Source organism: Fukomys damarensis, unplaced genomic scaffold (genome assembly GCF_012274545.1).
Source record: "Fukomys damarensis isolate Sample0158 unplaced genomic scaffold, DMR_v1.0_HiC HiC_scaffold_38, whole genome shotgun sequence".
Taxonomy (NCBI): domain Eukaryota; kingdom Metazoa; phylum Chordata; class Mammalia; order Rodentia; family Bathyergidae; genus Fukomys; species Fukomys damarensis.
In genome coordinates, this window is record NW_022900950.1 from 71,761,898 (window position 1) to 71,777,597 (window position 15,700).

The window sequence follows — 15,700 nt, forward strand, 5'->3', positions numbered from 1 at the left end:
TATAAATATATATTACATTATAAATATATATTATTATATACCACATATTATATAATTATATACCATATATTATAAATATATAATATATTATTATATACCATATATTATATTCTATATTATATAGTATGCAACAATATATTCTATATTATAATTATATTTAATATAGTATATGTTGTATGCTAATATGTACTGTATATTAATACATTTTATAGATCCAATACATGACATACATCATAGTATATGTTTCATCTATGTAGTATTTTTATTTTGCAACTTACAAATCACTAGTTTGTTACAAGACTTTGAATATTTACCCACCAAAATACAAGACCGAGGATATTAGCAGTAGGATTACACATTGGCATACCTTTTTTTTTTAACCAAGCAAATGATTTTTTAACTTTGCCTTATGAAGAGCTATTTTCACTGACATTTATGTTAAAATTAGAAAAAAGTTAGAGTTCTATTTTTGTACAATGACAGTTGATGGAGACAAAGTTTTATGGCTCTACTTGTCTTAAGATTCTATAGCTTGGCAATAGTTTATGTAGACAGAGTATAAACTATATTTTAACTTCTATACAGCGAGAACCTCACTAGATTCTAATCTTTATACTGGAATCAATATATAATATCTTTTGGAGCCGGGCGTGGTGGCGCAGGCCTGTAATCCCAGCACTCGGGAGGCTGAGGCAGGAGGATCGCTGTGAGTTCGAAACCAGCCTGGGCTACACAGTGAGTTCCAGGTCAGTCTCAGCTACACAGTAAGACCCTGTCTCAAAAACACAAAACAAAACAAACAAACAAACAAACAAAAAATATCCTTTGGAACAAATGAGCAAAACACTATTGTTGTTTTATATGGAGAAAAAAGAAATGAAGAAAATTTAACTATTTTTGTAGGTTTTTCCTTGTTGCCATGGATATGGGCATCCTGTTTATAATAATGGTCTTTACAAAGAAATTGAAATTCATTAAAATCTTCTATTGCAAAGTAGTCCTTCTATTGCAATATCCCAATAAATGTATAAGATTTAAACATCCTCAAAATTTTACTTTCAATGTTCTTGTTTTTTAGTGTCATTTAAAATACTTTAGAGTATTTTTAAACAAAATACAGATATCTGTTCATTACAGTTCTATTATAGATATATAACTGTTTAATGGTTCAAATTTTGTTTGTATTTTTATACATATTGTGGTCATTGCAAAAGGTGAAAAATCTGGAAGCTAAAAAAGCCAATTGTAGCTAACATTTCTTGAGCGTTCACTATGTATTAAGCCATCTTTTAGGGAACTTCCATATTAACTGATTTGTTTTCTGTGATAGAAATTTATTTGGCAGCTTTAACAAAAGCTGAAATAAGTAAGTCACATTTTGATTATGTAGAAAAATAAAACTTACTGATCAACTTTTTCACCCAGAGAAAGAGATTAAAAAGCAAAAGATGGGAAATTCTGGGATGGTTTTATTAAATTAATTTTTCTAGCTCTGCATAAGATTTATTTTATTATAGTAACAAGTAAGTAGGTTTATTAGGAAGCAGAATAATAAAAAAGTTAATAATTTTTGGAGAGGTTGTTTTCTGTTTTGGTTTGCTTTGGCATTTTTGTGTGTCCTTACTTGTCTTTTGAGATCGTCTTACTATGTTGCCCAGGATGATCACAAATTTCTGGGCTTAAGTGAACTTCTCATCTCAATATCTTTTTAACTTTTAAATGCTGCAAAACCAACTTCCTTCAGGGAGTTATCTACTTGGTACATTCGTGTTCTAACACCCTGACCAAATTTAAAGCCGCGTATTTATGTACTTTAAAGTTGGATGTAAGCAATAGCAATATGTCTGCTCTACAGTCTCACATGTCTGTTCAGTATTCAAAGCTATTTACTGAGCCCCTGAGATGTATGCGGTGTAGCCACAAATTATGGTGAATACTTAAAGTTTTTAAAAATATATATATTATAGTAAAAAAGCACATTGCCACTAATGTCTCAAAATACTGTACTCACCCTGACTTTTGCTGTTGTTGTCGGTACTGGGAATCAAGCTTGTGACCTTGAGCTTGCAAGGTAAGTGCCGGAACCACTGAGCGGAATCCCTGGTCCCCGTCACTTTGAAAACACTTACCATTCTTGCCACCTAATGAAGTACTTCTGGAAATCCTATTTTTGAGTGTCATTAGCTATACTGTTGTGGCTGCCTCCTTGTTCTGACTCGATTCCAGACATTTTTTTTTTCTTGGTCATTTTGACTTGGGAAAAAGAGCCAGAAGTCATAAGATGCCAGATTGGGTGAATAAGGTGGAAAAGGGCACAATGCAATGTTTTTATGAGCCTGCCTTCTCTCTGGATGAAACTTGGCAGCAGCAGCAGCAGCAGCAGCAGCAGCAGCAGCAGCAGCAGCATTCACCATCTTTCTGTAAACACCTCATAAAGACACTCATGAAAGACTTCCACAGCTGATTCAGAAAGTGGCAGCAATAATGGGAGATAAGTGTGTTCAAAGTGAAGGGGAGTATTCTGAGGGGATTACTATCAATGTGTCTTTTGCTGTAATAACTTTTTGTTTAAACATTCATCATATATTTTGATCATGCCCCAACCCAGCAGTGGGGGAGTGAAGTACTATAGATGCAAAAGTTAATAAGCAGTGACTCTCGCCTTCCCTAGCTCAGTATACATCTTGGGGAAGACATATGCCTGGACTGGTACATTATACTCTACTGTTCTAAATGCATTTAAAATGTCTGAGCTGGGTCATTAGGGGATTTAGCTCAGTGGTTCCACCACCTGCCTTCAAAGCACAAGTTCCTGAGTTCAATCCCTAGTACCAGTAAAATAAAATGTTTGAGCAAAGGTCTATATGGGAACTCAGAGGATATGGATATTTCCTACCATGGATTTAGTTCATGCTTATGAGGGTGTTTCCAAACAAGAAGGATAGCAGGACTTACATGTATGCACTAAAGTATGTCTAAACAAAGTTTAAAAGTTATGAATAGGCAGTCAAGTGCAGTAATACCAGATGATCTTAGTTTGAGCCAAGTTTGAGCAACTTAAATGATTAGAAAGATCCAGTCTCAAAATAAAAATAAATTAAAAGTGGCTGAGGATGTAGCCCAGTGCGAAAGCCCTGGGTTCAATCCCCAATATTACAAGTTTAGGGTATAAGAATTGGGACAGAGGGAAAAAATGTTGGAGTCAGATTATGAAGGAGCTTGAATTTCGTTGTTGAAGTCAGTAGTCCCAATTCTTGTGTTGTACACCCCAATTATTATGAATCCCCCGGCCAATGTATATTTATGTATGCAAAGATGAACATGTACATTATAAAAGACATTAAAAGTACAAATTTCAAAAATATAAAACATAAAATCAAAGAGAAATAATAAGATTTTCTTCTACTGATGGCTCATTCTGTGTCTGTGTACCCCACTTTAAAAACTACTCTTTAGGCAAAGACAATCAAGAAGGGAGGTGAAAACAGGAAGGCTGCAATCAGCCTGGCTGCTTTAAGAGACTAAGTCAAGGAGAGTGAAGATAATGTGCTGAAGGGGAAACCTGCTGGCAAAAAAAGAGCAGGTGGATTCCAGAGAGATCTTCTGTGAGAAATGATAGGCACTGGGTTAGACCTGCAGCAGCAAGCGGGCTGTCACAAATTCGGATAGGCAGGTGGGGGAGTGGATGCCAGGAATCACATGAGGTCTTGCTCTCTGTCTGTCTGCCGTGGCTGCTCAGACACACTTGTTGAGGGTGCTCCTGTATGTGCTTTTATCAGGGCCTTCTTTAGGAAAGATACATGAAATGGAGGGAAAAAGAGAAGTATATAAAACAAATCTTTTTTTGTTTGTTTGTGTGGGTTTGTTTGTTTGTTTGATTGTTTTGAGACAAGGTCTCACTATGTAGTTGAGACTGACCTGGAACTCACTATGTAGCCCAGGCTGGTCTCGAACTCACAGGGATCCTCCTGCCTCAGACTCCAGAGTGCTGGGATTACAGGCATGTGCCACCACGCCCAGCTTATAAAACAAATCTTAAGAGCTCTACCTCAGTAATAAATAGGAGGCTTTATTTTTTTAGGAGAGTGTTTATTATAATAGCCTCCGTATTTCTCTTTGAAATACTTAAAAAATGTATGCCTGAAATGTACCATAAATTTTAATGAATAAATAATAATAAAGCAGATTTTTTCTTACTTATAGTTTTAAATCAACTTCATTAACCAAGGGAGAATTTTGATACCCATGATCATTAAACATTAAATTTTCCTTACAGAAACTGAACAGTCTGGTTAAATTCAGTGAAATGTTGACATGTGAGAATTTTCTACCTTAAAATGACTAAACATTTCATACAACTGCAGATAGGTGCAAAATTCCTATCAACTCCCCTCTTCTGTTACAAAATTAATGAGTGCTCAGTGAAGCCATAACAAAGAATTTTCCTCTAGGCATGTTATAAAAACATTTCTAGCAGTCATATGTATGCAATGTCTTGCTTAAGAGCCAATGATTTGAAATATGCACATTTTTGAAGATGACAAATGCCATACAGAATTTTTTTTTAATTTTCTCATACACAAAACCCTATCTGACCTGATCAACTCCTACCTTATAATGAATGCTTTGCTAAGGGAGGGCTGAGGAACAATTAATGATTAAATTCAGAGCATTCTTCCCATCTCATCTGACTACTTATGGAGATGGGCTCAAATGCAGTTTGACAATCACTGAAGAACTCAATTGATCCTACCGTACCTTCTCCAGAAAGGAAGATTTTTGTCCAAAACCGATATCCCAAACTACCTCAGGAGTAAGGGATTTACTTTTACTCTGACAGCTTTTCAATTATGTAATAACGCAAGAGTCTGAATTTCAGCCTCTGATTCATGGTGCATTCATTTTAGTATCTTATAATATTTGAAAAGCACTTTTGGAAAGGCAAGATATGAGCTTGTGGAAGTCCAGAGAGTGATATATTTATGAAATAAACCATCACTAATGTGCTCAAAGTTTGTCCATCATGTCCCTTATGATAAAAATTTAATACTTTCTTTTTATCATTCCCATTTCCTTTTTAAAGAGTCCCATGACAGTTTTCCATAGATCACTGATACTTTCTCATTGCTTAACTATGTGTCATTAATCTCCAAAAACGAAAGCAATCCAAAACTATTTTAAAAAACAAAATGTCTCTCTACATCAAAAGTCTGAAGAGTTTTTCTCAAATTTCAGAATAATAATCAGAAGCTTTAAATGTAAACTTCAAAAATTTAAAAGTATTCATGGGCCTCTAGGACAATAAGAAATATGAGGATTACAATTACTGGAATTATTGAAACAAGAAAAAATAATTCTGCTTTCTAGATTCACGGAGAATGACCTGTATCAAATATAATAAAAATGTATATCAGGCACTGAGGATGCTAGTTCAGAGGTAGGGCCCTAGTGCATCTTGGGCAAGACCCTGGCTTCGACCCTTGCCTGGTGGGGTGGGGGGTGTATTGCAACATGGAATCAACTACATTTTTTTTATAATTCTCACTGTTCCATTTATATTTGTATCTAGTTGAAAATAAACTCACTGTACATGGTTTCTACAATGTCAGTTATGCTGCAAAAGTAATGAGTGCCCCTATTAAAATGCTATCACGTCACATTTTCGTGATATTTAAAAATACATAGAGAGAAGGATATCCTTGAACAGCTGAAATTTTGAGGTTACCTGGAAAAATTATCGCAGTCATTGGCTTGTGAAGAAAGCTCAGCCACTGCTTCCTGCTCATCGATCTTTGTAACTCATGATACCACTGTGAAAGAGTCTACCACAAACTGATGTGGAATCCTGAGCAAGACATAATTCTATAAAGCTCAATTTTCTACTGTAAAAAATGAAAGAAAAACCAGTCCATCCATATCTATTTATTACTTTTGTCAATATTATTGCAATGGTTGATCACTAAGCTCATTATATAAAATTCTTTGTGTAAATCACATAACACACCAAGGTTTTGTAAGGAAGACAGCAGAAGCATGAGGTCTAGCCACCGCACGAGAAGACCAGGTGTTTGCGACTCTGCTCTGTGGCTTCTGAGTTTTTAGAAAACAGTACCCACCCCTCTGAATTTACAAACCTAATGGCAATTTACCTTACATGTTTCCATAAATTGTAACCAAGTCAGGTATAAAAAGGGATGGCCATGGAAAAACTAATTCCATACTGGAATGTGATAAAATGGCAACATTAGTCATTGATGTTGGCCATAGAAGTAAATTCTCACCTCTTCTCAAAAATTTCATCAATTGACACAACCTAAAATCACCAATAAAGATATTTAAACAATTTACTGTATACAGTGATTACCATCCAATTAATTGTATACAGGTTTTGGTATTGGTTTTGAAATATTGTTTGCATTTTTATTCTGACTTTGTTCGTACAGGTTCCATGCTTCACATCCTATATTATTTAATTTTTTTCAAAATGATGGGCTGTGTGTCTGAAAGGCATCGTTTCACTGTACCACTTTTCAGCTATAGATTTTAAGTATATTGCACCACAGTTCAGTGTTTTTATGGCCCATTAAGTTTCCGTGAAGATTAGATAAGATTGCTTACATAAAAATTCAGGTAAATAATTTATCACAGTGTCTTGAATATGAGAAGCATTCAATATATGTGAGTTGTAATCTTTTTCTTTGTAATGTAGTGTCTCAAGCACAGGCCTATGTTCACTAAACAGATACTGATTTGCTTTGACATTAAAGAATCTGTTTTTCACACCAGAGAAAATTCGCGGTATAAGCACAGGCCTATGTTCACTAAACAGATACTGATTTGCTTTGACATTAAAGAATCTGTTTTTCACACCAGAGAAACTATTCGGTATTTACACATGTGTGACTTATTTATTTCACTTAGGAGTATACCCTCAATATGTATCCATTTTCCTATGAATGAATCTAATCTCTCATTCTTTATGGCTGAGTAGTATTCCATTTTATAGAAAAACTATAATAGTACATACGAGCCTAATGAGATAATTGACAATGTGTAATAGGAAGAAAAGGGCTAAAGGTGTAGGGAAAGTGAGAAAGGTAGGGGAAAGGTAATAAGGGAAAGAAAATAATATGAGAAAATGAAATAAAGTGTTTGTAAATGAGGAGAGGAAGAGGGGGTAAAGGGAGGACAGGGACAAGGGGAAAAAATGAGAACCAAGACCTGTCACGTAAAGCTTTGCACAAGATCCCAATAATGAATGTAACTGTACTGTATACCTAAAATGTACCAATAATTTTTTTTTAAAAAATGAATCTCTGTTACCCTCACAGTTACTATTAGAAACCAAAGCCACAACTACCAAATTGTTCTTAAACAGTGAGTGCATATTGGAAAACATACTGGAGCGTGCTCTATGGTATAGAAGAACTGTTTTACTACTAACAAACATAACATACACTGTACATTACGTAGCAACTATTTTTAAAAGATAAAAATATTGCTCTTCACCTCTACCTATACCTCAGACAATGTGCAGTAAGGCCCCAGGATCTACTATAAAATTCTCCTCCCACTCCTCTCTTCCATGCTTTTCCCTTTTGCTTTTCAATTTTGTTTTTAAAATTTTAGGAGGTTCGAAGAGACAGGCTGATGAGGTTCGTATATGTACTTATCAACAGCAGAAATGTTTGATAGTGCCAAAATAAATTATTTGTATTATGTGTTCAAGTATTCTAAAAGTCCACTAGTATATTAGCTGGAAAGAAATCTGTTCATGTCTGGTTACTCTTCTTTATTCTGTTCTGCCTCCACATTGCTTTAGGTCTCTGGTATATTCAGCCATCCAATGTACTTCAAAACATTCAACAATGATTGAGTATATCACTGAAGTTTTGAAACTTTCTTCCAATAAATCAAGATGGAATGGATCATTTTTTGCAGATATTTGTCAAACTGACTCTGAAAAAAGAAAACAAGGCATGGTGCCAAAAAAGGACAGTATATAATTGTGATATGAATTTATAAAAATGGTTGTGTGGTAGTCATGGTCACTGAAACCTTCCGATCTATAAAAAATATGTAAGTATGGTTAAAACTATTGTAAAAACCACCCTTATCATTTACAGTTAAGTACAAATAAAAGTTAGTTTTATCATATTTTAATTTTTCACAAGCTACTTTCCATGTAGTTATTAAATAGTTCCAGTACCCAGGTGTTCACACACCAAAAGAAATCTATTATTTACTCTCTTCCCACAATATGCAGACAATAAGAGCTATATAAATCATACTTATCTGTTGTTATTAGACTAAAACATCTGCCTATATAGAAATACCTATGCTCCACATTTTAAAGACTTTAAAGAGGAACTACCAGATTTATATACCTGTTTAAATTTAATGTTCACTTTAAAAACATTCAGAATACTCTATGCCCTACAGGTAAGCTCCTTCAACTAGCTAATTTATTCTAGTGTTATATAATCAAAACAGGATTCGGGCAAACTATATTTGAACTAAGATTAACATAATGACATACCTTCAATAGAAAGTCTTATCAGTTCCCTACAATTACCAAGTGTTCTAATTTAACTGACAGTCAAACAATACAGAGGACAATTATAAAAATTCCAAAGTATTGTGCAAACATTTTTACTGTATTATACTGCAATCCTGGGGGACAGAGTCATCATTCTCTCTGAGTGCTATTCAATAATTTTCAGCTTGAACAAAATTTATATCTGATAAGGATCGGTTTTAATACAAAATTTATATCTGATAAGGATCGGTTTTAATTTTCTGTGAGATTTCAAGAAGAAGTTCCGTTGTTCACTATACAATATATATAGTTGGAAGAGGGAAGAAATTGAGTTTAAAACAGGCATACAAAATAAGTTTTGAAAGGCCTAAATGACAAGATTGGAGCTTCCTTAAGAAGTTGAAACCTAATGTGACCCCAGGCAATAGGAGACTTGGCAAGGGAAGGAGGTCCTAGCCCAAGGCCTCTGCCTCACCCCACTCCCAAGAGAGAGCAATCTGGAAGCAGGCAGTACATCAGACAATATTCAAAGTTCACAACCAGCCATCCAATTTTGAGCTTGAGACAAAGAGAAAAAAACTAGTCCGTAAAAAACAAAACATGTTCTCTTTTGTGCACAGAAATTTTTCTTTATAAAAATCTGGGTTGTTTTTCAGAAGCACAGCATGGGGATGGAGAGGGGCACTGAACCTAATGAGACCCTGAACAGGAATCACTGGCACATTTATAATTAAGGACAGGATCTTGAAGGAGCCACTTAGCCTCTGTGCTCTTAGATCCTCAATGAAAATGATACTCTTCTGATCATTCCTAACTGGCTCCCTAAAAAAGTAAAAAGAGAGACAAAAAGACATGTAATATCCCTCCCAAGAGCTAAGTATTCTAAGGTTAAGAATAGTTTTATAAAATGTTGTAAGAAACCATTCTAAAGAACAAAAAACCATTATATTAGAGGATAAAGCGTTCAGTGATGTTTTCCTGTGTAAATTAACTCTAACTCAGCTTTATATTAAATTTGTGCACGATAATATCAATGCAATTGATCAATGTATAATACAGTAGAGTTTACTCCTTAGTTTAAAAAAATAAGCGTTTGTTTTAGAAGGTTACACCTACTCTCAATGTCTTACTGAAGGGTCTTCCTGTGAGGGTGGAATAATGGCGGAGAAGAAGCCCTTGCAGTCCCTGTACCAGGGCACATGCTTCTCTGCCTTGCAATGCCCTTTCTTTCCCTCCCCTCTCAGGACTGCTTTGCAGAACAGAGCATTTAGCATGTGTCTGTTTTATATCACTCATCATTCTGTAACTTTTATTGTAATTAATTACATATATGTACCAATCATTTTTCCACTCCAATCCAAATTGACATGAAACAGAATATATTTCATTTACCTCTGCATTCTTTTAATGTCTATCATAAAGCACTGAACACAGGGCATTCAAATCATCATGGAGGGGAAAATGGAGTGAATAATGTTCTTATCTCATGTTTCAGTTAATGGTTAACTTATCTTTTATTTATACAATAAAAATTCAAATGTTGAAGAACTGTACCATACTATATTATAGCCATGATATCACCACTATCTTTGAAGGAAATCAGTGTGGAAACAAATGTCATTTTAGTACTGAAATGATAAAAACTACTTATATTTAATATGAAAGAATTGTTTACCGCTGTAGTATATGTTATGTAACTCTGATTTATTAACGTTAAGGAATACAAATCTACTATGTGCTGAGAATTACAGCAGTAAGAGGAATAATTAAATATAATGTACTTTCAAAACCTTTTAAAACTATTAGATAAAGACACTTTCCAATCAATGTCTAAAATGCAGTTTCAAATGCATAACCATTTTTAAATGGTTTTGAAAAATAAAATTATTGGACTTCCCAAATTTAAAGATCGAGTTAAAAAATGGGCATCTGCAATAAATAGATACTTCTCAGGTGAAGAAATATAAATGGCCAATAAATACACGCAAAGATGTTCAACATCTCCGGCTATTCAAGAAATGCAAATTAAAACAACACTGAGATTCCATCTCACTCCGAAAAGAATGGCTACCATCAAGAAATTAACCAATAACAATTGCTGGCAAGGCTGTAGGGAAAAGGGAATCTTTCTCCATTGCTGGTAGGACTGTAAATCAATATGGAGATTCCTCAAAAAGCTAAAAGTAGAAATTCCATTTGACCCACCTAATCCCCTCCTAGATATCTTCCTCAAAGAGCTAAAGACATCATATTACAGGGATGTGTGCATATTCATACTTATATTCACAGCACCATGATTCATAATAGTTAAATTTTTGAAACAACCTATATGTCCATTAGCAGATGAGTGGCTAGAAATGTGCTATTCATCCAAATTGATGGACTACTCTGCCATAAAGGATAAACGTGAGTCCTTTGTAGGAAAATAGATGCACCTTGAGACCATAATGTTAAGTGACGTAACTGAAACACACAAGATTAAATATCACACGGTTTCTTTTATATGAAAAACTCAAGATCTCTGTATCTATCTATCTATAGATATTGATATATGTAAAGTAAAAAATAAAGACAGATAATAGGAAAAAAGTAAAAGAAAAATAAAGATATTGTAATGCAGAGCAAAGAATGTATCTGAAAGTGTACCTTGACAGTATCATTGTCTTATGTGTTTTATATGTTCTTTGGCCTATTCATCTGATTGTCAATCCGTATGTATGATAATTAACTTTATAAGGTCTTAGAAGATAAATAAATATATCTGATGGGGAAAAATAAAAGAGGAATATGGGGGGATGGGGAAGAAGGAACTGAAATGTTATGGACATGTGCCAATCCCCTAGAATGAATGCAAAAAGTATGCACTGCAAACACGTACTAATAAAAGTCATAAACAAAAAGAAGGTGAACTACATCCTCAAAAAATAAGCAATAAAATGTCTTTGTTACTTTCTCCTTTTTAAAAGGTTTATTTTACTTTCACCTATCAAGTACTCTTTTCAGTAAAGCAAATACAAACAAATAAATAAGGTAGAGGCAAATACCTCAACCAAGAACAATATAAAAGCAGATATTGTTTAGTTTTAAATTTGAGATTATGGGGCCAGGGATTTAGCTCCGTGGTGCCATGCCTGCCTGTCAAGTGCAAGCTCCTGAGTTTGATCCCTGTGCCAGAAAAATACATACATACATACATACATATGTTCGTACATACATACGTACACAATACATACATACGTACATACACACATACATATGCACGTACACACGTACGCACACACGTACATGTGTGCATACATATGTACGTACATACACGTGTGCGTGCATACATACATGTGCACACACGTGCATACATACATACGCACACACATATGTACACAAGTACATACATGCATGCATACACACATACGTATATACACACACGTACGTACATACATACGTACATGCATGCATATGTGCGTACACCCATACATACGTGCGTACATACATACGTACGTACGTACATACATTTGAGAATATGGAGTACACACAGAGTCCCAGTTGGTATTCAAGTCCCAGTCTTTTTTATTACCAAGTAAGATATTTACATCAAATTGTGTAACATATAAACAGAATGTAAATTCAGCCACATTAAAATATCAAATAAAATCAAGTGGACTGATACCATCTACAGATTAAAATACGTATAATCTTACAGTTTAAATATGTCAAAATGTCTTATACCACTTTGTTCTATCACTTTTTTATTTAAAATATTTTATATTTCTATACAAGTAAATATTTAGGAACACAAAATTCTCTTATTTATGAGTCATATTTATTTAATAATTTCCTTAATATGAGGCATTTGAATTGTTTCAACATTTACTATAATTATAAGGCTGTGATTACCATCCTTATAAATAAAGATGTATTTATACCATTTGTTCCATCACATTTTTATCAAAAATATTTTATATTTCTATATAAGTAAATATTTAGTTATACAAAATTCTATCTTATTTATGAGTCATATTTATTTAATAATTTCCTTAATATGGGGCATTTGAATTGTTTCAACATTTACTATAATTATAAAGCTGTAATTACCATCCTTATAAAGATGTATGCATTATTATGTTAAGATAAATTATTACACACACTTCACTGAATTCTAAATGAGTAAACTTCATCATTTAATATTCTCTTGAATACTCGAAACCATCTCCATGAAAATAAATCACCATATTTGTTGCAGTTTACAGAAAGGTCATAATAAGTATTTCCTCTAAGGTCAAATGACTGAGACCAGTCCTGGCTGCCCCACAAAACAGTAGTGCGTTCTCGAGGAAGTTATTTAGCCTTGATAGGATATGATATCATTCTCTGTAAATTGAGTAATGGCATCTATCATTTAGGTTACTAAGATGAAATGAGAAAATGCATGAAGTATAGAGAGCTCAGAATTTAAAGATATTATGAAGCAAATAAATGTTAACTAAGGAGGGAAAGGTAAAGGGATGGAAAAAAGAATGGAGATGTGTTATGTACAGGTATCAAAGTCCCACAAGGAATGGGAATATTATGTACTGCACTCATGTACTGATACACTAAAATTAAAAAATAAAATTAACTCGCTATACTGTTTTACTATCACAACAGATAAATTAGTCAGTGTTCCTGCAAGAATAGAACCAGAAGAACAAAGTAGATTGAAAGTGACGTTTCATGATTGGCTCACGCCATTTTGAGGACTAGGACAGCCCACCAGCCTTACTCCGCAGTCTAAAGTCTTAGAAAAAAAAAATGGTGGCTTGGTACAGCTTGAAGGCCTGAGAAACAGGAGGAGCCAATGGTATAAACTCCAGTTTGATTTTCAAGTTGAGGCTAAGAGTGTTAAATCCTGGTCTCAGTCTAAAGGCACAAGAACCAAGATACCAGTCTGTAATTAGAGAACATGGATGTCCCAGCTCAATAGAAGAGGGAAACTGTCCTTTTGCCATTGTTGCTCTATTCGGGCCCTCAGCGGATTGGAGGATGCCAACCTGCATTAGTAAAGACAGTTTTTCATGACCTAGTCTACTGATTCAAATACTAATCTATTTGGGGAGCCTAATCATAGGTACGCACAGGAATTATATTTAAAGTTATCTGAGTATCTCTTAGCCTAGCTGAAGTGAATCATGAAACCAACCATCACAATAGCCATACTAGATACCAGGAACTGCTAAGCTTTTCAAACATGTTCACCCCCTGGTCAATGACTAAAATTATAATGGATTTTTGGTTTTAAATATATTTATTTATACTTTTTAAAATTTATAACTACTAAATATACATTCAAGGCATGTTTCTCTCTATATAAATTATATGTATAATGCACACATATCATATAAACATTTATTCATAGCACAGATGATCTCTCCTATACAGGACCTCACCGAGGAAATTAAAAAACTTTTAAGTATGTAGCACTGGTTGGTGTGATGCCTGGTGTGGCCTCCAATGACTTACAATACAAAATGTTCTTTAATAAAAGGAAGAGACCAATGCAACAAAACAAATTCCACTTCCTAAACAAATATTCTGTATACCCCTATGTGAGAAAAACCTTGTTTGTACTTATGTAAGTGTAAAATCTAAGTTCCCTTTTTCATATAAGCACAAAGCTTTTTTGAAAGCCTTACTTTAATACACAGTAACTTTTCTACACAAGAACAATGTAAAACCCCAACATTCAGAATTCCACCAAGAAACGTTCATCATTACAAAAATCACAAATGCCTGAAGTAAAATTTCTCAAAATTGAACCAAAAATATAAAACACCTGCAAAAAGTCTGTGCTTATGGCCATCACATTTATGGTGTCTGGAAGCATATGACTATTTTATTAGTGTAGTAGTGCCTTAGCAATTATCTATCAAAACACATATTTTCATATACTGCATTTTATTTTATCATTTTAATGGATAGAACTACCTACATAATTTTACATATGCTATATGTATAAATTTTATATAAATTATATTTCATTATTTTTGCTTTAACTACAAATATATAATATATACATTATAAATTTCTAAATACCCAGTTATAATGATACTTTTATATCGAAGTAATTATGTGTCAGGTAATTTATATCATTATAATAGCTATGCATTTTATTTCATAAAAAATAGTTGTTGCATAGGGTTGATATTGGGTCTAATAAGGTTTAGAACCATTGCTCTAAGAGAAATTTCTCTTGGAACAAGAAGGGTAATAAGGGAAAAGAAAAAAATGTGAGAGAATGAAAAGATGGAAATAAAGTGTTTGTAGATGGGGAGGGGAGGAGGGGGTGAAGGGAGGGCAGGGACAAGGGGAAAAAATGAGAATCAAGACTTGTCATGTAGAGGTGCAAGATCCCAACAATGAATGTAAATGTACTGTATCCCTAAAATGTACCAATAAACTCAAAGCTGAAAAAAAACTATATAACAATAAGGCAAATAATACAAATAAGTTTGCTAGTGTTTGAAATATTGCAAAATGTTTATCAAAAATACACGTTTTGAAGTTACTACATTATAATAAATAACAGAATTTTTCAAAAAAAAAAGAACATACCTTCTTTATCATCTAAAATTAGAGTATATGAGCACCGACTGAGACTTTCCTCAAGATACTTTCTTTTTACATTAATTTTCAGTACGTAAGGACATTTTTATGAAAACTTCCAAGTTTTTTATTGCACACTTAAAATACTGAATTTATTATATGTGATGGTTTGGGTCTAGAAGTCACTCAAAAGCCTCATGTGGTCATAGGTGGCTTTTTTAGAGGTGGCTGAATCTAGAGTGTGGATGCTGGGATTAAGGGTACGTGATTATTAAATAAGTACATTGATTGGGTTGGCACTGCCCTAATCCTCATAGTCTGGATAAGATAAAAGGAGCAGGAAGATGCTGTTAAGGTCCCCTTGTTACTTGTTGCCCCTGCCATGTGCCACCCTGCCTTGGAGCCAGATGGTTATGGACTGAAACTTCTATAAACTAAATAAACCCTTCCTCCTTTAACTTTGGGTGTTGGATATTTTGTCTCAGCAACAAGAGAAAAGTAACTAAGACCTTATATACACACCTTTAACACATGGGAAGTTGCTCTAACCTCAAGCCATATATGTGTATATACATATATATATAT

The 15,700-nt window shown here is 33.9% G+C and overlaps 1 protein-coding gene across 3 annotated transcripts in view; it reads right to left on the reverse strand.

Annotated features, from left to right (window-relative positions):
- The window catches only part of Iqcm (IQ motif containing M), a 503,902-nt gene that overhangs the window by 180,790 nt on the left and 307,412 nt on the right, over positions 1 to 15,700 (reverse strand). Inside the window, exon 14 of one of the 3 annotated variants that reach the window (XM_010632732.1) lies at positions 9,291 to 9,361. The exons of the other annotated variants lie outside the window; for them this stretch is intronic. Within the exon in view, the coding sequence (XP_010631034.1) occupies positions 9,312 to 9,361 (50 nt within the window). The 3' untranslated portion in view covers positions 9,291 to 9,311. Of the gene's footprint in view, positions 1 to 9,290; positions 9,362 to 15,700 lie in introns of those variants that run through there. 3 annotated transcript variants of the gene reach the window in all.